At 43.4% G+C, this 27,645-nt stretch overlaps 2 protein-coding genes across 3 annotated transcripts in view; one reads left to right on the top strand and one right to left on the bottom strand.

Moving 5' to 3' along the window:
• Positions 1-3,222, bottom strand: part of LRRC8C (leucine rich repeat containing 8 VRAC subunit C) — a 73,526-nt gene extending 70,304 nt beyond the window's left edge. For both annotated transcript variants that reach the window (XM_073234258.1, XM_036998215.2), the window contains exon 1: positions 3,084-3,222. The gene's annotated coding sequence lies outside the window, so the exon portion shown is untranslated. The remainder of the gene's footprint in view (positions 1-3,083) is intronic.
• LOC108393698 (uncharacterized) lies at positions 536-25,825 on the top strand. Its single transcript, XM_073232858.1, has 6 exons — positions 536-542; positions 2,572-2,654; positions 3,162-3,723; positions 11,857-11,990; positions 22,817-22,973; positions 25,180-25,825. Exons 1-5 carry the CDS (start codon positions 536-538, stop codon positions 22,838-22,840), a joined length of 810 nt encoding a protein of 269 aa, XP_073088959.1. The 3' UTR covers positions 22,841-22,973; positions 25,180-25,825.
• Positions 25,826-27,645: the final 1,820 nt, after the last annotated feature.

Raw genomic sequence — 27,645 nt, 5'->3', positions numbered from 1 at the left:
AATCACTACATGCATGTAAATGTACATATAGTGAAATACAGCAGAAATTTCTATCAGTGCTAGGATACAGGGGTGTTCATCTCTACCATTTACTGAACACCTATTAGGTGACAGGAACTGTCCTGTATATGGATTATTACATTTAATCTGCACAATAACCCAACTAGATAGGCTTTAACTCCATTATACATGAGGCAACTGAGGCTCAGAGAAGTTCAATAATGAATTTGTTGAATTAGTTTGCACTCCTACTGTGCAGTGGAGCCAGAATATGATACCAGCTTTTTCTATCTTGAGGCCATGCTATTTTCCTAATGCCAATCTAGACTGATTAATATTTTAAGAGAAATTAAGTGAATTCAAGGATACCTCCCCAACAATGTCACCCTCATTGGCTGCAATGTTTTCATCAGTGATCCAGGGCTGGCGATATAGCTAGCACTCGAGGGCTTGAGTAGAAAACCTTGGGCGTGTGCTGCAGCCTATGAGACCATCATTGTCACCTGGATGAGTATAACTGATGAGCAGGAGCGAAATGCCCAGTAGGTTAAACTCAGTCATTTAATAGAGTTCCATGGCAAGAACATGGATTCGGGAAACAGTTGGCCCAGATTTCAAATGTGAATTCCACTATATGCCAGTTACATGAAAAACTCTGGACAGGTGAATGTATTTCTTCAATTTACATTTTCTCATATAGTCATTTTGGTAGTTAACAGTAAACTTATGGAAGAAAAAAAGCAGCATCTTTGGATAATGGAAAACTACTTCATTAATGCTGGGCCTCACTGAGGCATTACATTAGCTGAACAGTCTTGGGCAAGTCACATACTCTGAGCATCTTTCTTCTGTAAAATGTGGAAGGCACCATCTACCATAAATGTTTGTTGTAAGAATCTGAAATAATGTGTGTTAGGTACCTGGAGCAGCCTGACTATATTACAGCAATGTGCTATATTAAATCATTAACACAATGCTTGACAAAATAAATGTTTCCACACTATTTCTTTTCAAACTTGGGCTCTGTTATAATGTTATTGATGACAATAACTTAAAACACTACAGACTCTTAAAAAATCCTGACAATAATTTGGTAAAAATTGGATACCTTCAGAGTATCTGAAGCCACTGTTCAGAGTAGTAAAAATATTGCTAACCTAGTATTACTTTTAAAAGATAAACTTCGTGTAGAGAGTTATTCACTTTTCTTATAGTTCCCAATACATTTTTTTCACTAAAAGCATTATTTCTAAAAACATTTCATTAAACAAAATACTTAAGCAACCTGAGAAATAAGACATTAGTACCATTGACAAAGGCTGTGAAAATTTTATTGATAGAAAAATTGTTAAACATGCTTGCTACTTCTGATACCATTATTGGGTTGTTGGCCCTATCTGTGGTCAGTCCATTACGTGAACCATGAAAAATATCCATCCTTCCAAAGCTGCTCTCCATCACCCCTTAGAAGCAAATAAACAAACAAACAATTTTTAAGTTAATCACTCCAAAGTAAAGTAAATCAGGGTTATACCCTTGATCTTCCCTATTTAAGCTAGTCAGAGGAATTGCAGGTATACATTAGAGCTGAATACAATCTTAATCTGTTATCTAAATCCACACTTTCAACACATGGTTTATGAATCTGAGCAAATTTGGGGAAGTTCAGCTTACATTTGGGGTTTATACAAATCCTTAAAAATTAAACAGAATTTACAAAAGTATGCAGCTGATTGGCTCTGGAGAGTTTCAGTGTAGGGCCAAGCCAGAGGCTTACCACCACTTTTGCCCCTCTCCCATTTAGCCGGCATTTTAATGACTTGTCCATGAAGAAGCCTCATGTATGCTTTAGGAAACCACCACATACCTGTCCACAAATAAGACCGTTGGTTCAGGATCCATTTCTTATATGCTTGTAAGAAGAATGTGACTAAAATAGGGCTGCCATTTCCATTATCTATTCCCCCAACCCACCCCCGCTAAGGCTGCATCAAATAGGGTCACTCAAGACTCCCTCTGCCCAGTGCTGGCAGTCCCACAAAGACTGATCAGTTCTTATTATTTAAGGAGGATGGGAACTTCAAAGTGTTTTTTACTAACTGGTTTGCTGGGAGTTCACAATGCTAAAAAGAATCTGAAACCACGTGAAGTTTGGCCCTAACACTGAAATATCTGTCCCGGGATGTGAGCTAGGTGTCTGTGGTTATACTGCGTGAAATGCTTAAGTAACTGTAATCTGCTGTAGACCGCAGGCATGGGGTGGGGGAGGGCAGAATCGGTTGAGGGAGAAAAGAAAGGAATCAGCGTCTGCAGCGCCCATCCTAGGGTTCCGGAGTTGCTAACATCCCTAACCACCTCTATGCTGGGATCCAGCTGCAAACAGAAAGACCTGTGAGTCTGGGTTTGGGTTGAAGGCAGAGGTGTTGGTCTCAACCGCCGGCCTAAGACACCTGGCTTCTGGGGCCCGCCCGGGCGGCTAAACCCTCTCTCGTCTCTGGTCCTGCAAGGGGTCAGATACCGCGCTCTCGGTCCCATCGAAGACCTTCACGTTCCTCTCCCTTTCCCCCAAAGTGCTAACTTCGGGGGCTCGGGGGGAGCAAGGGGAGAGCAGGCTAGAAGGGTCAGGCCCTCCTGGGGTCTCCGGGATTTTGAAGGTTGGATAGAAAGACGATTGCCCCCAGCTGTGGCCGCGTTTTCACCACGTCCTCCACCCTCCACCCCGCCCCCGCCCCCCCACCTCCCACTCCCCATCCCGTCCCCGCGTCCCACCTCCCACTCCCCACCCCTAAGTCCGCAGAACCTGCGGCGATCGCGCGGTGCTTGGCGCCAGGCTGGGGTCCCTCGCCGGGCGCTGGGGCTGGCGTGGGATGGGTGGGGCAGGGGTGGCGGGTCCCTGAGCCCGAGCCCCGGAGGGCTCCCGGGACCACACACTGGGCAGACCACCACATCCCGCCTGCCGAGCGCCGGGGGAGGAAGGGACGCGGGCGAGGCGGGGCGCGTCCGGCTCCCGCGCACCTAGCGGATCGAGCCCCGCGGTGCTCGGCGAGCCGTCCCTCCCCATCCCTCCGCGGTCCCGCCCTTACCTCCGGGCGCGCGGGTGCCAGCTGGGGAGGTGCTGGGGCGCAGGGGGCTGTCTCCCGGTCGGGCTCAGCGGCGGCTAGCGACAGCGGGGCCGCTGCTCATGGCTTGTGGCGCCCGGAACACTGCTGCCGCGGCCACGGCGGCGCCTTCCTTCTAGACCTCTTCGCGGGCTCCGAGCCGGGACGCAGCTAACGCCCCAGCCCCGCAGCCCTCCCCTCCGCCTCCCCGGCCGCGCACCGAGCCGCCTCCAGCGCCGCCCCGCGCTCAGCTGGGCCAGCGGCAGCCAGCGCCCCCCAGCGCCCGGACTCGGGGCCGCCGCCGCCGCCCGCCAGCCCACTCGGCGGCCCCAGCCCCGCTGTGACGCAGGCCGCCGTGCCCGGGAACTTCCTTCCCTGCCGAGACCACCCCACGCCCGGCACTGGCCGACCAGGGCTGCCGCCCACCGCTGGGGACTTTCACGGGACGCGGGGAAAACTCATCCTCTGCTTGCCGGAGGGGCCGCTCCGGCCTCTGAAACGCCCACCTGGCGGCTCCGCCTGGGGAATCGGCGGCGTCGAAGACCCCCCCATCCCAACCCGCGCCCCGAAACCCGAGGCTTCCCCGCGCTCAGCGTCCGCTCCACTGCCGCAGCTCCTCCCCGGGGTAAGTTAGAGGGGAGCAGCTTCCACTATAAATAGCCCTTCTGGGAACTCCGCTGGAGCACTCGGCTCAGGACAGAGATAATCCTTCCGCTGTGACTCCCTTAGCCCGTAAGAACTGAGAGACCCCATAAAACCTGGAGGGTGGGAGGGGTTGGTGGGACGCATTGAGAGACCGCGAAGTAGGAAGGCAAACACCAGTTTCCCTGAACCGTGAGGCTCCCGAGTCTCCTCTCCGGCAGGAATCCCCATATTCCTGCCCTGCTCCCTCATTAACCCGCCACAGGTTCCACGGACGTTCAAATTGAACGCTCCGCCTACAATTTCGTGCTGAGCATAAAGGAGTTGATAAGGCACATCAAAACCACCTGTTGTTTAACGAGTATGGGGACGGGTTTCTCCCGTATTTGTTAATCTGAGTCATGCTTTTCTTCTCCACATACCCCTACCCAATTTCCGGAAGAAAAAAGCGAGCTCTGCTTTCTTGAAAGCTGACAGTTATCTATATGCAAAACCTGCCTAGTGAAAAAAATGTACAGACAAGATTACTAAGTAAAGTCTTACGGGATGCCTTATTCTATGAGCACCAAAAATTAAACTTGCTCTGTCCTGGCAGTCAGGAAGAGATGATGTATATGAATAAGGTCAATTAATAGATAACCAATCATCTTTCATTAATTGGTTTGTTCTCTCAAAGCAAGACTTAGTAGAGCAGGCACCTACTTTTACACTATTTCCAAGCCAAAAATGAAAAGGAAGTTGTTCCATAAGTTGTTTTCTTAGGTTTTTAACTGCCTATCCTTTGCTTGCCAGGAGAATTTTTCCAATTGTAGTACTGTTTTTGGGTATCCCTCTGGGAAGACAACATTAAACCCTCTCAGGGTTTGGGAGATGACTCTAACACCAGCTTTAACCTAGGTCAACACAAAGATCTAGGGTGGGGCCTTCCTCAGAGACAGCAGGTGGAAAAGTTCCTGGGGAAAAGGCAGAGACTGACTTGAGCAATTTGCTTAAAAATTAAAGTACCATTCAAGCTCCCAAGTACTGTAGCTCCAGCTCTTAAGCACCTTACCTGGATTTATACGCTGAATGAGGCAAGTACTGAGGACACTAAACACCTATGGAAGGCCTTATTTTGCAAGTGCTTTCCAAGTACACCTCTATCCTTGTACCATTGGCACCCTGGCCCCAAGTTTAGGCATCCCTTAATGCTCCCTCGTTACCCACTGTCAAGGAACCATTCAACCCTAGACTTTGGACTTTAAACCAGGAATAAATCCCTACTCTTCCTGTGTAAATGTAAGGGAGTTACTGCTACTTTTCATTTCTGTGCCCATCATCAGCATTACAAATGCAGTACTCTAGAGCTTCAGCAGGAACAGCACCTAGCGTGTTACAAGTACTCAGTAAGTGGTAGCTGTTATGTAGATACTATTCTTCATTGCCCTGAAAGCAAAGGGCAGGAACCCCAGCAGGTTTTGGAAACAGGATATGCACTCCACAAGGTGCTTCTTCCCTCCCACCTCCAGTTGCCTAATTGCAATACTTCAGTCTGCTTTGTGCCTGTTTTCTCATAGGGTGAGCTGGACAGTTCTGAATGAAGTCAGATGATTCACGTGCACACTCAAGTCTGAGGGGCATATCTGAAAACCACTATGGTATACTGCTTAGATAACATTTTCTTATTTTAGAGCTTGTAAACTGACTTCAGTCAACCTAATTCAAATCAACATCCACATTTGTCAATCTCGCGTGAATGCCCAGGTGAATCTGTAATCAATCAGCCAGTGTCTATAAATGCTGGACCCCGAGGGTCTCAAAGTACACAGCTTATTTCCTGACTTCAAGCTGTTCACAGATCATGGCAAAGGGAATCTGGCATGCACATGAATCAGAATGAACCATTTCAAACTAAATGTGGTTGGAGTTCAGGGAACAGAGAGGAAACTGGGGCGAGGTGAACTGTGTACACAGTCACCATCTTGACCTTCACATCATATCCAATTCTTTAGACCAATGTTTGACATCCTAGATGGCCTCTCCTGGTGAGTTCCCACACTTAGACTCCACTTAGTTACAAGTTAACCATGTACTGGTTGGCAGCAGGGAGCAGAAGCAGATCTTTCTGGGTGGTGCCGGGCCATGGCAAAGGATTTGGAAGGATACAGATCTGGGCTCAAATCCTGGGTCCACTACTCACTGTGTGACCCTGAGCTTCTTAACCTTTAAATCCCAGTTTCCCCAGCAGTCTGTTGAAATACCAATACCTTGTTAAGATTCCAGTGAGGCTTAGAATATCTGCTACTCTTCTAGTGGATTATATGAAAGTGATAACTATATTGTATCATTTTGTTGTTAGCTACAAGAAAATGCAGGCTGGGCTGTATCACTCCTTGAAGGCATATTTCAAAAGTCTCCTTCTCTGTGATGCTTCTGCAGGCTCCAGGCAACTGTGATTCTCCCTCCTTTGTGCCCCTGCAGCCCTTGTCATGGTGTGCTGCCATTTATCTCCACATTTTGCTTCACTACAGCATTTTCACCCCTATGTCAACACCTAGCATAGAGTCTGGTATTACATGTTGAAACAATGAATTTTAAAATGTTCCCATTTCTTGTATCAGTTCTGACTTTCAGTATAATTTGTATTAAACTTCACCTCTAGAACCTGAACCCTTTAGCTCATAAAGAGTTTATACTAAAATTATGTTTTCTGTGTATCTATCTGCTTAAAGCATGATTTTTCAGTGCTGGGTTTGTCCTTGAAGACCAGCCTGCCATGCTTTTTTGTTTGCACTTGATGTCAGTTGATCCTGCCTTGTAATAGTGAAAGTAAAATCTGAATTCTAAACCCAAACCACCAGCATTCTGTACCCACGCTGTACACATCTGCTACCAGATCATTTCTGAGCTTTTGTGGGAAGGTCTTGAGCTAACAGAAAACATTGTTCTTTTCAGTTTTAGCTGTTAAACTGTTGGACCCATTAGCACTTTCTGAATTAAAAGCTGCAAGATAAAACTCACCTTTAGCAAGTTTTGAAATCCTTGACTCTATGACATTAAAAATGTTAAGACCAGGAGAATAAAACCTACCCTAGAAAATGCCTGTGAGCAGGAAGTTGCCCAAGAGGTAATGTGGTCAAATGTGGTCTTGACCCTAAAATGGTAGTTGAATTTGTGCCAGATGAGAGAGTGGTGGTGCTGAGGACTAAAAAAAGAATACTACAAAACTTTGGTTCAAATTCTTCTAAAGCCAGCCTTGTGTATTTTAACTTCCCTCCACCTTTCCCACCCCAAACAAATAGAAGATAAAAGTGGTTGGTCCCATTGATTTGGGAGATATTCTCTGGAAAAAATGAATAAGCACTTACTAGGTATATATTATGTGCAAAGTACTAGCTTTATATGTGCTGTCTCATTTATTGACTCTAGCTGTCCAGGCAGTCTTGTTTTCTCCTATTGACAGAGGAGAAAACTGAGGCATGTTATAAACAAGTAACTAGTCAAAGGTCATATGAGTAGAAGAACTGGGATTTGGACCCAGGCAAGTCTAATTTCAAAGTTCTCATGCTTAACCACTGTTCAAGCATATGGAAAAGGAATATTAATTTTTAAACAGAATCCATCAAAGTGTATTCAATAAGGTTAATGATGTACTTTCTCAGTAGTTGTTAAAATCTCATTCATTTGTGCTTTTCCCAATAGCATATTTACATCCTAAATGTGCCTGCATGAGGTGATTTTACAGCTTACTCTTTAATTGAAAAGCATCTTATGATTGAAAACAAACCTCTTAACTAAAGATCATAAAGTGTTTGTGGTTCTGAGTTTAGGCAACATGAAATATACCAGGCAGAGAACCTCATCCTTGTAATTGTTGTTCCTGTGGGTCAAAGATAACTAAATAACTTTCACACATTGCATATGTATGAAGTGAAAAGTGAGTTTGACATTCTCAGCAGTGACTTATTTTTTGTACCTAAATATCACTGCTGTAATTCCATTACCAAATAATATTTGCTTGCTGCTATGTACTATGCATGTACAGCCACTGATCTAAGGACTTCATATGTAATAACTCATTAGTTAAATCTACAAATGACTAGCTGTAGTCATGAAGTGAATTATTCTGAAAATAATGATACACCCTTAAGGGGTTTGAACTTTTGTATTTATTTAAAAAAACTTAAGATAGACCTAAGGAAGGTGACTCATATTTCCCAGGATTCAAAATGTTTACTTTTACCTTAGCACCTTATATTATGCATTTAGCATGTACCACAGAACATCAGGTCACAGAGTTTAACATGGACTTGCTTCCAATACGAGTGACATCAACCCTGACATAGCACCTAATTTCAAGAGTAAGGAATTGCTTCTTTCCTTTGACTAAGAAGCTGCTCTTTTAGGAATGAAGATTGATGGCTCAAGAAACCTTATCAGGGGAGTGAAACTGAAGATGCTCTTGTTACGTAAACAGGACTCTCCTTGGATAATTATCACCGAAGGTGCTTTGTATGCTTAGAAAACGCTATAACCATGCCCTGATGCTGTCAAAGTTTCCACCCATACTGACACAAGATGCATTTTCTTGAGCCTTTTTGGAGTTCACTTATTAATTTCCCAAATTGGCTCATGTTGTTTCCCTTTCTGGGAAAAATACAAGAAAGCCTGGTTTTCTTTCTCAGTATCAGTGATAATAATCATTAGTGGTCACTTTTATTGCTATTAATAAAAAGATCATAAACTGGGATTAATGAGACCTAGATTCCAGGCATGGCTCTATCATTGACTAACTCTGTGACTTGGGACAAGTCTCTCAATACTTTCGGATCCCTGAGTCTCATTTTCTGAAATGAATCTGTTGGAATAGGTGATTTCTCAGGTCTTGTTCAGTGCTAAAACTTTTTACATCAATCTTAAAAAAAAACATACATATTTCTCCTCCCTAGATTTCAGTCAGTACTGGATATAATCACCAACATTTAATCAAGGAAGCAGGAAGGCATCCATCACTGCTATCTCTGGGAAGCCAGTCTGGAGCAGGGCAGACCAGTCAGACAAGTACCTTAGTCTTCCACCACCCATTGCCAGTGAGATAGTCATTTCTACTGAGGCATTCCCAAGCAGCTTTCTGTAGAACTCTATCCTCTGAATATCCTAAGAAATAGGGGGTATGGTCACCTTCATGTGGAGCATGCTACATCCCTCTTGGAGACTGACAATGCATATGAATATGCTTAGGAATCTGAGAAGTCCTGTATTAAAAATATCCATTTACCTCTGCTGAACCCAGCCTTTCTGTAACTTCATTTGACCATGGAATTCTTTCCTTTCTCACATCTATATCAACATTCCAAGAAATATAAAACCTCTCAGAATAGAATATTTGAATTGTTACTTCAGTGTGAAAGACTACAGAACCTTCCTAAAGTTTTTTTTTCTTTGGAAAGAGAAGAGAATTATAGGCCCTATTAACTCATTTAATGAATGCCTACCAAGGTAAGGTCTCTTGGTAGAGGTTTTCTGTAGCTATTTTCCTGATAAACATCAGCCATAATAGAGTGTTGGTCATCTTTAAAGCACAATGAGCACCCATTCTCACTGATAATATAGCCTTATTCCTTTAAAATGAAGGCTACTTCCTTGCCTTTACATGTTTTTATTAACATCTGAGTTCTTTGATAACCTTTTAGAAGTAGTTGAAACTGGTATAAAACAGACATGTCTTCAAGCACTTAAAGGTATAGCAAAAAGTAGTTTATTATTGACTATTGGGAGACACTTCTCCATGGGTCTCTAGTATTTCTGCACATTTTGTGAGCAAGGTGCTGGCTGCCCTTTCTGCCAGACTGAATTTTCAAGGATATTTCTATACAGGCTTTGAAGATAGAGATAATATCTCAAGCCTGTTGGAGCAGACGGTAAGCATACCTACTGTTCGGTGTAAGGAAGATAATGTTTCTCTCCGAGCAAAGGGCAGGCATGCTTATGCTTACTCTAAAAGATGCATGTTCCCTAAGCTCATGGTTTCCTCTCCATAATACAACCTGCTATTACTGTGGGGAGGCCCCAGGAACTGACACAAAAATGCTCATACTCTGGCTACTACTACTGCTGTGAGTATTGAAACTTTCTTCATCACTGGTCCAGGAATTTCATGTCTTCTACTAGCATCCAAGAAATTGTGTCAGGCTAGATTTTAGCTTGCAAGGAATAAAATCTCCAACCTTTCACAGTTCTTGAGAGTAACCAGTTTCCCCCCTATGAATTGCACATTGATAGAATCACTTTCTACCCTTAGGTGTTTTGCTTCCCTGAATCATCCCTGTCTGTCCTTGTGACTGTTCTCTTCTATGACTGCTTCTCTAAGCCTGTTGTAACATTTATAGCTGTCCATCCTTGTTCTTGAGGAACATTTGGTAGAGGGCTATTACAAGTGATACATTCTGATTATAGAAAATCAAAGAAAGGCAACAGGAATTCTGTTCAGTCTGCTAACATTTCATTAAAATGATTAGAAAATATTTTATATTCTCTCTGGTTTTTTAGAAGGAATTTTAAAATCCTCAATGGAACAGAAGTATCATTTTCTAGTAAAGAATGGATATGTGTGTTGGCAGGGCAGGGGGATATTTCTGAATTAACTGTACTGATGGCCTGTAAGAAAGGAAGAGACGAGAGTTCAAATAAGATAAATTGCTTCATGTGACCAGAGCTCGAATCATTGTACCACAACATGAAAACAACTGTGGCCTTATTTAGGAAACTGAAAACATCCAGATTTCTTGAATGCCCCCAATATTCTTCAGCTTGTAAAATGCCCCAGACAACAGTCTATTTACATCTGATTTGATGTCATTTCATATAAACTGTTGATTTCATTGGCCAAACCAGAACTCAAAATTATTTTTTCTGTAACAATGCTTCTCATCCATTGCTCTGAAACAAACACTTTCTGACTGAAAGGTTTTCAGGGACTTCATAATAACACAATACTTGGTTTGGGAATAATTTGGTCTGGAAATTTTAAGAAGTAATCTGATAACTTGATAACAGTGGTTTGAATGCCACAGATGGATGAGCAAATTAAGCTTTGTTGAGTATTTTGTGCCAGGCACAATTTAAAGCATTTTACATGTGTTATTTCATTCTATCCATGTAGCAACACTACAAAACAGGTCCTATCACTGTCCTCATTCCACAGGTGGGAGGCTGAGGCAAAAATAGGTCATGTCACTTGTCCAAGGTAATGCTGCTAATAAGTGGTACGGCCGTGGATGGAATCCAGACAGCTTGACTCTGAAGCGTACATTCTTACAACTCCCTTCCTGCCTTGTAACATCAGACTATTTGTAGACTAAGTAAAATGTGAATTTTTCCTGAATACTTCAGAGAAATAAGCATCAATGTTGTTACTTTTTTGGAGTATTATCTCTAGATTATCATCTTCCTAGATATAATATTTTGTTCTTCATTTCTTAATACAGAATATATCTCAGGACCATTAAAGGTGAATTGTGTCCATCATCAGCACATGTGGAGAGGAGGGAGATATTGTGTAGACCAACTTTTTGGAGGGAGACACTCCATTTAAGACACCTTGAAATCTTCCACATAAGGTTTTGATGTAGCTCAAACCCCTAACATAAGATGCCCTTCAAAATTTTTCTAATAATCTAAAACAAAGACACAGTAGATGTTGAGTGTTTGTCTTTAAGTCTGTATCCAGAGGAGGAAGAAAAAGCAAAACCATTTTTAACGTTACCAGTTCTCTACTTGGGCAAGCTTTAATTTTTCATGATCAGGAGTAATGATCACCCACAATTGCCACAGTCCCCAAATGGTGCATTGTGATCCTATCTAGACTAACAGTCATGTCACAATGCTTTTCCTCCAATCAGACTGGCAGCCTATCCCATCCAGTCTCCCAGGAAGTGTGGAGTGAGGGAAGGGAGAGGGGGTACTTCTGAGTGCTTTAAGGGGAAAGGATTTTTAAAAATCTTGGATGACTCTTAGAATGATGAGGGAATCATTTAATGCATAACATTCAGAAGCTGCCCAGCCTCTGAAATGCCAAAATGATTTCTGAAAACTAGAGACTGGAAGGTTTCAAGGTTTCATGTGAAACTCTCTGCAGCCTCAGATCTGTTCTGTGTGCCGACCACTGAAGACAAACGGACAGATGCCAAGAGCGAGATACCCTTCTGCAGCATTTCACAAGAAAGTGAGGGACTCAGCATGGTCTTTGCCAAACAACTTCTGTGGAGATTGGTGGGTATCTGTCTTTTCTTGTCAAGACCTTGCCTAACCAAGAGTTGAGTGGAGCTTTCTACTTTTGTGCCTCTCAAATCTAGAAGTTTAAGAAAAGCAAGTATGAATTAATCTCCGAATCTTTGGGAGACCTCAAGTAATTGCATGGAAGTCTTGTAATTCCTTAACTAAAAGGATTTGGATGTATCTGGATTTTAACCTGCATTGCATCTTTTAAGAATAGTTTATATGACTGAATTTCCTGTGTACCCAACGTTTCTTGGCAAAATTGTCTTCCTAAATGTTATAGTTGTTTACTCTGAGGGGACCTTCTAATCACATTTGTACATGCCTCCGGTGGCTTTACAGCTCTCTACCACCTCCTTGAATTTGACTTCTTTGCCTCTTAATTTCTCACTTCCTTTTTCTCACCTCCCCACTCTCCTCCAAATTCAATGTCTTTAAATGTCCTTTTCAAAGCCTATCTCCACGAAATTTTCTAACACTTTCTTTCCTAAAAACTCTTCTGATAACTAGTCATCTTTTAATCTTCCATAGCTGTGAGAACTTGTATAAGTTGCTTAACCTCTCTGAGCCTCAGTTTCTCCATAGATAATAGGGATTATAGTGCCCACTTTAAAGTGTGCTTGTGAGGACTAGGTGATTTGATACATGTGTCTTCAAACTGTGCCTGCCACATTGCAAACATGGAATACGTGTAACTCTTGGTTAATATTCAACAACTAATGGTGTCTTCTCTTTTTTGACACTTTACATTTTTTTCTTGTTGCATATACACTTGAGGCTCAAAAATTATTTCTTGACTTAATTATTTTGATATGATGTCAAAGGAAGGCTCTTCAATTTTTGTGTGTGTGACAAACATGAAGAGTTACTGGTTGCCAATTTTCTTAAAAGTCAACGTCTTATAGCTTGATATGTAATAATAATTTTAAAAAGTAAATGTAATAAGTGCTTATTGCATGAATGAACTATATATATATATGTATATATATATATATTTACTATTTCTTGTCTATTTCAATTTAATGTATCACCCATGATACACTAAAATAATCATTTCTCTCCCCCCAGAACTTTCAAACTTGTGATATTGAAAAAAAATTCAGTGATTCAGTGTCCTAGTTCAGTGTCTCTATTATGGAAAAAAAGAGCATACACTGAAAAATTAGAAAAATTTTATTGTTTACTGAAATCTGCATTTAGCAAGAAACAGCCAGTTTTAAACATCAGCATTACAGGTTCTTTTTCATACAGGATTTATACAAGAGTATATGCCTATATCTTCCAGCCCCTTCATGAATTTGTGATCTTCAAGGGGAAGAAGGCCTTGTACTCAAAAGTGAACAAAACTCAAAAGGCTATTTGAAAAGTAAAAACTGATCATTTTCATTTAAAAACAGAAACAGGTCAGCATTTGAAGACAAGAGGAGTCAACGTTTTATCTGAAGAACCAATGGAAATATGGCACTAAAGATCAGGGCCAGGGCCCCAAAGTTTGTTCAAGAGGTAAAATACTAAGATCTTTCTATTAAATTTTTACTGTTTAGAACACAAGTTAATCACAAAAGAGCCACTTTATCAATATGACTTGGATTTCTTTAGAAAGGTAGTTTTAACTTCTCTACTCATAGTGTAGTAGTTTGTGATGGAGATAAAGCTTAAATGATAAGTTGAAATCTTCCTTCAAAATCCCTCTCAAATCGTCCCCTTTTCCCCCATTTCCATTTCTACTTCTGCTCCCCCAGGTTAGCTCTCACCACTTCATGGCTATGCGGGGGTCGCTGCCTCCTTCCCAGTCTTTTCATGTCTTAGCTGCGTCCAGACTACCCTCCATGCAGTTGCCTAGGTTACCTTCCAAATGTACTGCTCTCAGCATGTATATTATGAATGGCTGGCTGCTTAGTGAACAGTAGGATAGAATAGAATACATAGCAGCTGCTCAATAAATGATCATTTCTGCTTTCTTTAAGTGACTCCCCATTGCCCAAAGGGAAAAGCTTAGACTCAAAGCCCTGATGGTCTGTAAATAATGATGGGATCACAGTGAACTAATGAATATAAATATATAAAGAATTTATTTGGTCTTTGTCCTTGGTTCTTGGTCAGGAGCTCCTAAAACCCATGGAATTTCCTGAGTGACAGAAGTGTCTTTGTTAAGGTAGTGAGATGACTCCCGTGGGCCTCTATATAGCTTCAGGATGGGGCCTGGACATCAGAAAGACCAACCGACATGATTAGAGGCCTGGAACTTTAGGCCAGCCTGCCCTGGAAGGCGGGACCGGGGTCCTGGAGACTGAGATCAATCATGTCTATGTAATGAGACCCCCCCCAACAAAAATTCTGACACCAGGGCTCAGTGAAGCTTCCCCGCTGGCGAACACATAGATGTACCTGGAAGGTGACCAGCCCTCACTCCATGGGGAGTGGGCACAGGAGCTCTGCTTTCCACTAGACTTTGCCCTAAGCATCTCTTCATTTGGCTCTTTTTGAGTTACATCCTTAAAAGAAAACTGTAATCATAAGTGTAGCACTTTCTTGAGTTCAGAATAGAGACAGTATTAAGTAGCTATTATTGGAACTTACAGAAATAGATCAGGTCACCAGAGCATAATGTATATCACAGCTATAATGGAAAGATTGATTTACTAAAAGCCTCCCCAGGACCACAAAATGGTAATACTGCTTCCTCTCATCTGGCTTACATAGAGTCTGTTAGGATGTCCTCATGCTAAGGAATCATGCCTGTAAATCATTTGAAGACAAGAGGAGTCAAAATGTTTTGACTAGCCTGGGACAAAGCATCTGGAATGCATTGTGATTTATGGTCTTAATTCCACAGGGTCCTACCAATGATTTATTTGGGCAGAAGACAATGAAGTGTCCCTCTCCACTTAGTTTCTCTGAGAAACATTCCACCTAGGCAAGATGGGAAAGCCTGGCTAGAGAGTTACGAGTAAATGGGTATGTTCTGTGTGAAGATTTGGAATCCTCTGCACCATCTACACCCTCGGTAGCAATTCTGAGGAGAATCAAGCTACAAGTGCTCGCGGCTATGGCAGGAGGAAGGGCAGCGTCTGTTCCTTCCGCACCAAGCTGTGTGCTTCCAATTTTGGCAGTAAAACCTAGCAACAGGGAGAAAGATAAAAGAAGCCCCAAGGCTCTGTGCAGGACTCAGTGGAGCGCTTGTACTTAAATTAGCTTATTTCAGCCTTATGACCTCCCCGAGGAGGAAGAGGTATCAGCATGGCCTCTGTACAGACCCACAAACAATGGCTCCGGGTTCCCTGAGGTTTCATCACTGGTAGGTTAGAGGATGAGCATTAGATCCAGGGCTGTCTGAATCCAAATTTAAACTCCACATTCACCCTGTGCTTCCAGCTTTGGGCTTTACCCTGGCATGCCCAAGTCACACTCTCAGTTAGGAAAGCAGAGAAAGGTTTTCTTTTCCCTCTCAAATTAGTCTAGAGTCTGAATCAGTTTTCCCTATGTAAGTCAGAGGCAGCCACTGGCAAGACAGTATTGAAATATTTTTTGCAGGCTTTTCTCTCAGCATTCTCTCTTTTAGGCAAATTGGTGCTAATTCGGGGCAGGCAGGAGCAAGAAACCATCACTGCCTTCCAGAGACATTCTTGACGCAGCCAGCCAGGGCATACTTGGCTGTGTCTACAGAATGCCTCCCCTCCACCTGCCTGACTCCCCTGAATTAACTCCATCTAGTTGTAAGTAGCAAGCGGTGACTCTTCCAGAAAAATCCTTGGTGGTAGACCTCTCTGTCCCCCAGAAAACTTGCTGGAGGACTCAGAATGTGCTGAAGCCTCACTGAGGATGAGGCTGGGGTCCCTGCATTACTAAGTGTCTCTCTGTCAGCAGTGAGGTGCTGTTCCTAGCACAGTTGGTCAGAGACTTGATGCTGGAGGGCTTGAAGGACAGTGGCCAGCCTCCCCTGGTACTGGATGCTCAGAGGAGCAGGACAAGTTGTGCTGACCTTCACACTCTGACTTAGCCACCAGTAGGTGGCCAGCCTAGGACAGTGTCTCACCTGTCAACGTTTTGACAGCCTGTAGACTGGAGCCTGGGCAGAGCGTACCACTCTCCAGAGAGCTCCCTGAGCTGAACACACTCTCCCTGCCATTTCCTAAGGTTTCACAGCAGTTGATTTCCCATGGAAACAAGCAGAAATCTGCTTCAGTCATCTGGCATTTTTAGTTTCCTAATTTGTATGGGAACCTGGAGGTACAGACATATGGTACATTCATTATCCCAGAAAGCTACAGCTGAAAGAAAAATAGTTACAGCCAGTCTTAAAACTGGAAAGCTTCAGCATATGCCTTCAAATTATTTTTCTTAATCTCAGACTGTCAACAATGCTGCCAAAAGAGTTGTTTATGTTTCAGCTCAGTACTTGTAGCAGGATTTATATTTGAACCTTGATGTGTGCTTCTCCCACGGCCCAGCCCTGCCAGCCAGCTCTCCTGGCAGGGTGGCGGCCCTCTTGCCTCCTAAACCAGACTGAGAGAGTGAAATGAGCGCTGGCTGAGTTCTGATCCTGCCCCTGGCATTAACTAGTCCTGTGGGCAAAAACTGAACTTCTCTCGGCCTCAGTGTCCCCATTTGAAAATTTCTTTCAATCATTTAACAAATATTTATTGAACATCTATTTTGTGGCAAGCACTGTTCGAAGAACTGGGAAGATAGCAGAGAACAAAATAGGATCCCACCTTGAGGAGTTTAGATTCTACATGGGGGGATAAAAAATAAAACAAATGAGTCAAAGGCATCATGTTAGCTGACAATTAGGGTTTTGAAGGAAAGGAAAGCAGGGGAAGGGAGTACTGGGCAGAGCATACCACTATAGGACAATTACAAATTTAAAACACAGTGGCCAAGGAAGTCCTCACCTTAGAGGAGGTGGTGGAGGAGAGGCCTGCAAGAGGCGAGAGCACCGTGTAGGGGGAGGAAGACATTTTGGGTGGAGGCCCTGAAGTTGCAGGCTACCTGCTGCTTTTGAGGAATAGCAGGAAGTCCAGGGTGGCCGGAGTCCATGAGCGTGGGGCTTTGGGGCCACCAAAGAGAATTTGCCTGTGGTCGCTGTCATAGTGGAGGGTTTTGAGCAGAGGCGATATGAGCTAGGCTGTGGGGGGGGTTGTTCTGGCTGCTGTGCTGAGTGGACTGAGGGGCACAAAGTGGGACAGACACAGTAATCAAAGGGAGGCCTGATGGTTTGGTCTGGGGACTGGTCTTGGGTGGTGAGGAGCAGTTGAGTTGTAGCTAAGAGCTAACACATTATTTTGAGAGTTGAGCTGCCAGGGCTGACAGATTAGATGTGGGGTATGAAAGAAAGAGGGCATTCCTCTAAGGCTGTTAGACTGGTTACCAGGAAGAATGGGGTGTCCGTTTTCTGAGATGGGGAATGGAGGGTGGGGAATGGAGGGCACATCTGGAATTCAGTTTTGAACATGTAAAGTTTGAGATACCAGTTAGAAATCTGAATGGATAAAATGAAAACATGCTACTTATCAAACAAGATTTATCAAATGAAATAAATCTAAAAGAACTGCTTTTGTCTTCAAGAAAAATAAGAGTAATCTCTGCTATGTGGTGAGAAGCTGAGATTAAGAAGTCAATTACTCAGTTTCCATGCTTTCCCTGCATGGACAGTATTATTATTATTGTTGTTGTTTTCTCTTTGTAGTTAATTATCTAATAGAATGTCAAAGGTTTCTAAATGTAAAGGTAAACAAAGTTCTTGTGATTGGACCATACAATGTAGGAAGCACTTATCCACCTGCCCATTTACTGGGTCCTTCTGGGAAAGTTACACAGTGCCATGGTCGGAAGGTTTGTGTCCTCACAAAATTCATATGTCATGAAATTCTAATGCCAGTGTGATGGTATCAGGAAGTGGGGCCTTTGGGAGGTGATTAGGTCATGAGTGTGGTGCCCTCACAAATGGGATTAGTGCCCTTATAAAAGATACCTGATCTCCCTGCCCCTTCCACCATGTGAGCATACAGCAAGAAGTCAGCAGCCTGCAACCCAAAAGAGGGCCTTCACCAGAACCTAGCCATACTGGTGCCACAATCTAGCACTTCCCAGCCTCCAGAATTGTAAGAAACTAATAAGCCACCCAAGTCTATGGTATTCTGTTATAGCAACCCAAAATGGACTAAGACACACACAGGGTCTAGAATGGCAAAGAAGGTATTTATGATGAAGAATGTAGAGAAGACCCTGGGAAGAGAGCACTCATGCTCATACCAGTTTGAAGAATCTTTCTGAGCTCCAGAGAGTGGAGGCTGTGAAGCTGGAGTTAAGTTGTGTGGTGGAAATTATAGCTGGCTTGCAAGGCTGCCCAGGGCCTGGTGCACAGTAGGGTTCAGTGAAACTTAGTTCACTTTCTATATTATTAATCTTTGTGCTCTTACTAGGTATATAATAAATGTACTTATTTCTACATTTGAGTTTGGTCCCTTTATATATATTAATGTTTCTAAGGTACTGGAGACTTAAAAGGGTCAGGTCAAGGTAAAGTTAAGCCTTTAATCTAGAGCAGTGTTACCAATAGATAGTGCTGCCAATACATAGGCCTAATGCAAGCCACGGAGGTAATTTTCTTTCTAAAATCCACATTTAAAAAACTAAAACAATAAAATTAATTTTAATTAAATTACTTAATATAGCCAAAGTGTTATTCTTTCACCATGTAATTAATATAAAATTTCAAGCTCTTTCACTGTTTTTAGCTAATTCTTTGAAATCCAGCTTGTATTTTACATCTATAGAACATCTCAATTCAAACTATCCCATTTCAAAAACTTAACAGATGTATGTGACTAGTGGCTATCATATTGGACAGTATAGGTCTGGTGGCAATAAGGTGTTTTCCTCTCTTCCTTTTAATTTTTTGTGAGCCTGACATTTGACTGTGGGACTGTGGTGTGTATTCTGTCAGTCAGGCTCAGTTATTACTTGGTCTTTTGCAAGCAGTCGGGTAGTTGCTCTTCCTGCCTGCGCTGGAAGCAGAGGAGCTCAAACTGTCTTTTCTGCACTAACCACTCAGAATGGCAGACTGCCCTGCAAGTCTCCTGCTTCACCTGTTCTCATCTCCCACAGGTAGAAACACAGCCCAAAAAAAACCAGGAAGGAAAGAGCCAATAACAAAACTTCAGCTTGTGTGTGTTGGGGGGATCATCCTAATAGCAACATTTGAAAATGTTACCTTTCTCTGATTTTGTGTTAAAAATCTCTGTGATGAAAAAGCATAAAAATGATGGAGAGGTGGGGCACAAATAACTTGGCATTGGTGTTCTTAGGAAATGACACAGGAAATAAAAACAAAGGAAAACTGTTTTGAAAAATGGAGAGCTCTTAGTCACAGAATAAATGGGACCTTAACTTACTTTTCAGTTTATTCAAATGACTTTACATACTTTTGCTGAGTCAGTCAATTTGCTAACTTACAAATTCCTCCCTGATTCCAGAATGTTTATGTTAGCTCTTAATGGATTACTACAAGTAATACTGTTCTAAGAAGTTTAAATATGTTAATTTATTTAATCCTTATAACACACCTATGCCCCTTATAATAAACCTATAACAGGTTTGAATGAGCTCTGTCGCTTGCTCCTGAGAACTCTCCTAGGCTCACTTTTCTGTAAAATAGAAATAATGATTCACCTCAAAAGATAGTTGTGAAAATTAAGGTATGTGTAAAATGGACATAGAACAGTGTTTGACACACAGTAAACTCTCAGTAAACATTACTACTGTTATTGATCACACAGAGTTACTTCACAAATCTTGAGGAAAGAGGTTACAAATATTCCATGGCAAGGAGGCCATAGGATTAGAATCTCTTCTTCTGGTTATTAGTAGGCTATTTAATAGACAGTGGTTCTCAGTTGAAGAGCCACAGTTTCTCTTATTCATATATTAGGAAGTTTTGGAGGCTATGCCAATCTACAAAGCATTGGAGGATTCTTTCTAGAGTATCTAAATCAAGAATTTATTTCAAACCACTGATATTTTTAAAGTAATTTTTGAATAGGTAAAACATGCACTTGATGCAAAATTAAAAGAAAAAACAAATGCAGAGAAAAGGGGATATAGAGTTACCAGTGTTTATGCATCTACCAGAGATCCTCTGAATACCCAAGCTTACGCACACACACACAATGCTCAGTCAGAAAATAGACTCAATAGGGGTCTAGTGTTTTTACTGAGATACTCCAAAGCCCTAAGCATTTCTAAACACATGGAGCAAGAGTTTTCGTTTAGGAGTGCTGATTACTGTTTTTCCAGGGACACTTGCTACAGGCTTACACTAGCTGTTGACTCTGTTGGTGATTGTCTCACCAGAGGTCCCAGAGGGGTGTCAGTACTCAGGTGTGAGGAGCCGGAAGGGGGTAGAGAAGGAAGGTGAAGCTGATGAGTACTTACTGGGTGTCAGATATGACTCTAAGAGATGGCTCTTATATAATAATAACCACTCTGGGAGATGGTTATTATTCTCCATTTCACAGATGAGAAAACCAAGGTGTAGAGAGGATATGTGACATGCCCAGTGTATCAGAGCTACAAAGTTGAGGAGGCAGGATTGCAACTTAGGTCTGGCTGATGTCAAAGTCCCAAGCTGGATGATTTCCACCCTAGGAGAAGGACCAAGGGGATCAGGGGCCCAGGAGGGTGGAGAGTGCCTGAATTGCCAGTTATTTTAAATGCTATAGGAAGGGGTGGGAGATTAAAGCTGCACAACTAACAATTACAACAATTATAACCTCAAAAACAACATCCCACAGGCAGAGACCATAGTCGACAACCTTTCTCTGTCTCAGCACCTCTTCAGACATGTGGACTCTTGACCAGGACATATTTTACATGTTCACAGAGGTCAGGTCCAAGACCAGGGGACAGCAGACATTCCTGTCCCCTGCCCCTGTGCTGCCTTTGCCCATCCCCAGAATGCTGACTTCTGTGGCTGAGTGGAAATCAGTTATAATGATGTGAGTATGTAACTAAGATTTTTGTAAATAAAAATTCTGGAATTAAAAAACTGGATACGTTCTCCAATTTTGTGGTGGTATTGCCTCAGTCAGTTCAGGCCACTATAACAAAATACCACAGACTGGGCAGCTTAAAGAGTAGACATTTATTTCTTACAGCCCTGGAGGCTGGAAGCCCAAGATCAAGGTGTTGGGTGATTCCGTTCTTGGTGAGGGCCCTCTCCCCAGCTTGTACACGGCCAGCTTCTTGCCATCACGGACAGAGAGAGAAGGGGAATCCCAGCTAGACTCTTCCTCTTCTTGCAAGGGTGCTAATCCCTTCATGGGGTTCCATCCTCATGACCTCACCTAACCTCATTACCTTCCAAGGCCCCGCCTCCTATTGCCGTCACGCTGGGGGTCAGGGTTTCAGCACGGGCATTTTGGAGGGAGACGTGCACTCAGTCCACACTAGCAAAATAATGCACTGCCCACAGTTTCTCGGCTGGCTAAGTAAATACCCATATATCACCTCATTTGCACCTCAAGGCTGTTATCAGTGAGTTAGCTATTTTTATTTTCCCTGTTTTACAGATGAAGAAGCCTAGTTGAGAAGGATTCGGTGATTTCCCCAGGGTCATTCAACTAGTGAGTGGTGCTGTTGGTGTGCAAATACAGGTCTTCTAATTCCCAATCCTGTGTTTGTTCAGCTGTGTCAGGAATCCGGCCGCTCTTCCCTAGCATTAACAACTGCAATGACAAAGCGGGGACAACACCTGATGTTTATTTAGTGCTCTACTGTGTGCCAGTAGATACAGTAAAAACATTATTTCCTGGGGTAGGCACTATGATTCTATTTTAACCCCCCAGAAAACCTAAAATTATCAGGGTTAAGTCAGTTTCCAAGATCACACAGTACAACAGAACAAGTATTTGGACCAGATCTGGCTGAATCTAAAAATTATGTTCTTATTAAGCCCTTTTCTCTAGCAGCCTTTGAAGTTCTCCTTGAAAACAGTATGTAACATAGAAATATTCTGTTGGACATATTTATGGAGATTTGAGTCAGAAATGGATTTCTTGCCCTTTAAAAGCCTTGTTTCCTACAATGTCCTCTATTGAAAATGCTGTTTTTTAGGCCCTGCAGATGGAGGACAGATGTTTCTTTATGCTCAAAAGTCCACTCTATGTAGCTGACCAGAATGAGATTTTATCTTGTTCTGAATGTTTCAGAAAAATGGCATTGGACACATTGTCCCAAATGAAAGCCAAATCAAAGGAGTTACTGCATAGGTTCGATGAAAACAACAACAGGATGTAGCTCAGTGACCTGGGAGGGAACTTCCCATTTCAGAGTTCGTTCTGAACCACACAGACATTTTTGACTCACTCGACCCGCACACTCAGCCTGAAGTCAGAGAACCGTGTGTGTGTGATGGGGTGGGATGCTACAGGTTTGGGTAGGTGGACGTTCAACTTCATTTCATTGTGACACACAATCCCAGGGAGAGTAAAGGCCCTGAGGCCATGGAGAGCGAGTGGGAACTTTGCTGTGACTTAAGTCTGACTACGCAGATGAACAGACACTTTCTGTGAGTCCAGCAGTTACACTTCTGTGCCTGGGCGTATGTTAAATTCCCAATTAAACGGGAAGACTGATTAGACCTCTATGATTATATTTTAGAGTCTTTGCTGTATTTGGAGTTATGATTGCAACCCATGAAAAAATTTTCAGGGCCAGTCCACAAGTACACAGGTTTTGACTGAGCCGATTTTCAGGTTGGGAAATTTGTATTTGTATTGGGTTGTAGAATACAAATATTGTCCATTTGTATTTTGCAGAGCATCAGAGCAACTCAGAGCTAGAACTGGCCTTACAGTCACCTAGCTCACTGTTTTATTGAAGAGGAAATTGAAGTAGGCTTAGTGACATTCTGGGAGTGAAACCTAACACAGCTGGAAGAACATTCACTGAGGACCTCAGGGACCCACGTGCAAGGTGATATTTATAGATTTGGTTGATTTTTTTGGGTAAGTCCTATGAACTCAAACTCTAAAATCAGATCTGAATTCTAAACAAGATTTCTTTGCTTACTAGCTGTATGAGTTTTGGTAAAACATTTAACTTCCTCTGGCCTCAGTTTTCTCATCTGTAGAATGGGCATAAGATTTTCTTTTTTTTTTTTTAAACCTCCTACCTATTACACACTCAATGTGCCAAATCTACTTCCTCATGCAGTTTCCTTGTCCACAAGCCTTCAATGACTTTTTGTTGTTTTAACAGTCTGTCCACAAAACTCATACCCCCTCATAGTTTATGGCACATACACTTTCCCTTAGGCATTCTGGTTGACCCGCTGGCCCGGGGACACAGTTTGCCAATACCTGGATTTCTGTCTTCCATTCATTCTGCATCTACAATGTGCCAGATACTATACTAGTTGAAGGGGATAAAAAGATGGACAAGATTTGGTTTTCATCATCAATACAGTAAGGAGGAAATCTATAAATAAGCCCACTGCATTGTTCTCAGGGTTAGGAAGAAGAGCACCTAACTTGAGACAATGTTAAGAGACAAAATTATATTTCATTTTAGTCTTGAAGAATGAATGGAGAGTTGACAGTAGTTGATTAATGGATAAATGATAGATAGGTAATCTTCCATGTTTGTACTAAGGAAGAGACTTCTGATTGAGAGAACAGCGTGGGCAAAGCACAGAAGTTTGGAAAGGCCTGGCACAGGGGACTGCCATATGGTTCCATGCGGTGGGCCTGCAGGAATTCGTGTGGGAAGTCCAGCACTGCCCAGAGGGTCTGGATTCTGGCCAAAAGAAAACCACTGGGGTCAGGTCGCATTGCTGCTTTGTGAAACCCCAGAGGGCACAAAAGGGCAAGCTCATTAACATTTCCAATGAGTCATATATAAATGACTGCTTACTGAGGTCTCTTTCTCAAAGTAGTGAGGCTGGGGGCATCTTGCATATCTTGTCATGTGGCATTGGATTTCATTTCTCCAAGCTTCCTCCATCTACATTTACAAATGATAACCCCTCTTCTTGTTAAGTCTCACTGCCTGGCTGTGGGAGAGCAGAAAAGGCTAGAAAAATAGAAAAGGGTATGTGACTGTGGTATATGTTGTCAAAGAAAACTCCTACTGCCCTGTTGTCAGCAGTAACCCTGGAGTGGTGATGGACAAATGCTTGTTAATAACAGAGGACCCAGCGTGCCATCCTTTGCTCTGTGACTCGGCTACCTGATTGCTTCCAGGGATGTGTGGGTCTGCCCAGGGCATGGCCTGTTTTTTTAGCCGTCTTCTGGTTGTTCCTCCTCTTCACAGTAGGAGAGAGAAAAAGAAGAAAGAAAGGGCCCCTGTGTTACCAAAGGTCCAGGTTCACCTTTGCTAGTCCAGTATACTTTCCTCATTCAGAGGGGAACATTCCCTTCACGTGTCAGCTAGTCAGCCGGCCAGAGGTTTAGGGAGATCTCAACGCCAGGTGCCAAGACTTTAGGTAGATGTGCAAGCTGTCCACACCAGGTTGGCAGTCCAGTCGGGAACACAGATGGTAAACAGGAGAATCACCCGAGTGGTGGGCGCCTCAAGTAGAGTGCCAGTTGCCACGGAACATACAGCTGGCAGCCTGAGCATGAACTGGGCAGGAAGGTGCTACCCTGAGGAGGTGACCAGTGACCTGAGGACTGGACGAGCAGGAGTCAGTTGGCAGAGGGAGCAAGGAAGAGCCTTATAGGCAGAAAGACCGAGGTGGGCAAGGGCATGTTTGAAAAGATTTTCTACCACCTATGGAGGAAGAAATGAAAACAACCTCATTAGAGCTCCTGGTGTAAACACCCGCTGGGGTCACAAAGCTGAGCATTTTACATCATCTCTTGGAACGATGGTATATATGTTGTCAAAGAAGACTGTGTGAGGTTTGTTTCCATGAGAGCGGGGCCCTGTTTGTCTTGTCCCCATTGATCCCTCTGTAGCCTCGATACCTAAGTCAGCATCTGGGAAGGAGCAGGCATTAATATTCATAGAATAGAATTTACATTTTACAGAAGGGGAAGCTGAGGCTGAGAGAGAGAACGTTACTCAAGTGGTACTGGTTGGAGAGAGGACTCCAGTACAGGGTGGAGCTCAGTGCCTTCCCTGCAGCCCGCTGATGGTCTGGCTGTGCCTAGGACAGCAGTCACACTTTCCCTTCTAGACTCAGCAGAGCCCAGGTCTGGGCCTGGAACTGTCTGAAACTGAGCGCCAGGGCACAGAGGAGGCACACAGCTCATGCTCCAGGACAGCACCCCCCAGGTGAGGAATGCCTGATGGGCACACAGTCGGCCTTTGGAGCTGGCACCCAGCGGAATGTCCCCTAAATGCAGGAGGGAGCTGACATCTCTCAGTGCCCCGGAGTCAGGAGGTGCGTCTCTCCAACTGGGAGCCTGTTAGTTGACTGGACCCTTAAGCCCAATGCCCCAGGGAACAGAAACCAAAGAACTGACACATTAGAGGCATTTGTTGGCCCCAGGTCAGACTCCAGGCTCACCATCAGTGGTTATGGACCTGCCTCAGATGTCAAGCTATGGTGTAACAATCCAAGATGGCAGAGCACCTCGCAGGTCACGTTCTTACCTGTGCAACCTCAGGACATTTCCCCTTACTGGAAACTAACCTGAGCAAGATGAAGCCCTCCAGGCAATGTTCCTGTCTGTCCTGCCCTACACAGCGTCTCTTCACTGCACGCTTGGCCCTCCTGATGCAGAGGCCTGGCAGAACAGCCCTTTAAAATAATTCCATTTCCCTTTACTTGCTCTTGTACCTTAAGTGCTTTAGTGAATAAAGGTCTTGTTCCTATGTCATTTAAATGAGTCATTTCAAAAGCTAAAACTTAAATGTGTGACATTCTCAGGCTCTTAAGAAAATTACTCATTAACCCTGATCAACACTACGCACTCACTGAGTGTTTCGTGTACATCAGAACATTGGAGCTGGCAGGCACCCTAGAGAGCATCTGGCCTCACCTTCTCATTAGGATCAGTAAGGCTGGGCCCCTGAGCACGTTACATAGGCAGATTCCACTGGAAATGGCAGCGTCATAAGGGCTGATGATGAATCCCACCAGACACAAGGATGCTTTCTTCTCTCCCTGAGCTGACCTGTGGCAACCTCAGCACTGCCAGATTCCCAGAGCCACAGCTCATCCAGAGAAGCGTGTGACTCTCTTGAGGGCCCCTCCAACCATGGGCTCAGCCAGGACCTCTGCTGATTATCTAAGGCAGCATCTAAGCCACCTGACTCACTTCTAGCCTGGCAAAAAATTCTCTTGGGCACTCTTTCTAAGCTGGAGGAATTAGCCTCCTCACCAGAAAAAGAGACAAGGGCCAATTTCTTTTATCTTCTAGAAGAACATAAATAACAGCTAATGAGACTGTGCAAAGTCACTTGGTAGGTCACCTTCCTTTCCTTAGCAGAGCTCAGTGGAGGGGTGGGAGGTCTGAGAGCTGCAGTCCCACTGTGTGAATGGGGCTCAGAGACTGCTGAGCTGGACGACTTGCCTTAAAGGATAGGGATTTCGAAGAATCCAAGGGGAAATGCCAAGTGAAGTGGTGCTTCAAGGAGTGGGTCCTTAGAGCTTGGGTTAAGGCTTTTTCCATGATTAGCAGTGCATTTGAGCCAAGAGGCAAAACCAGGAAGGGACACCTTGTCCGCTTGGGAGAGGAACACAGCTTCTTATCTGGAGCGTGGCATGAATTCAGTAAGGACAGCAAAACCTGTCCCTCCTCTCTCTCCAAATGTCTAAATCAGCAGAACACATTTAGAATGAATTTAGCCTGAACTGCTAGGAGTAGACGTTTTGCAAGTCTGAAATGTCTGCTCTCCTTTCCCTGTAATAAATCAGGATTCTCAGGGGGTTAAGCTGAAGTGGCAATTCTGTGCTACAACCCAGACTGCCTGCGGGTCTCACCTGCATCTTGAAACAAAGACCAGAATGTTAACAATCCTTTTTAACAGGATGGGACCTTTATCCAGTATCTCCCATAGGGTCTGAAATTCAGAATGCCACCACATTCTTCTAATGAGAGTAAATGTATTCAAAGCTTAGTTTAGGACATTAAAATAAAAAGTATGCATTTTCAAAAATAAAGTTTGGAAATACAGTAGTCCTTTGGATGAAGTCATACACTAAAGGTGTGTTTGTATATACACGTGTGCCTGCAGGCATATCAATTCTTTTGCAGAATATCCAGATTCTGCCTATTATAATGGACAGAATACTGAAATAGATGTCAAAATCCTAGCCTGTGCTCACAACCCCATCACTCACTTGCCGTGTGCCTTTGGCAGGATGCACTATACAAAAAGCAGAAATTTGGTGCTATAGTGTCCAATTCAAAGCCTGACTCTGCCACATACTAGCTATATCCTCTAATATATACCCTAATATGTCATTTAACCTGCCTGGACCTATTTCTTTTCCTATAGATAGCACCTACCTTGGTATGCTTTAAGCATTAGTGATGTTTATAAAGTTTGTGGCAGGTGCTCAATAATGGTAACTACTGAAATGGCTCTTTCAGAGCCTAGTTTTCTTATAAGTGAAATGGGATCAGGAGCCTAAGTGTGTTGTGCCCAGTAATGCACTGGGCAGAGGAAGGGGTTATTCTCACGGTGCAGGCTG

The sequence above is a fragment of the Manis javanica genome, chromosome 4 (genome assembly GCF_040802235.1).
Source record: "Manis javanica isolate MJ-LG chromosome 4, MJ_LKY, whole genome shotgun sequence".
NCBI classification, from domain to species: domain Eukaryota; kingdom Metazoa; phylum Chordata; class Mammalia; order Pholidota; family Manidae; genus Manis; species Manis javanica.
The sequence above is the reverse complement of the archived record's forward strand: the minus strand, read 5'-3'. Positions and strand labels throughout refer to the sequence as shown.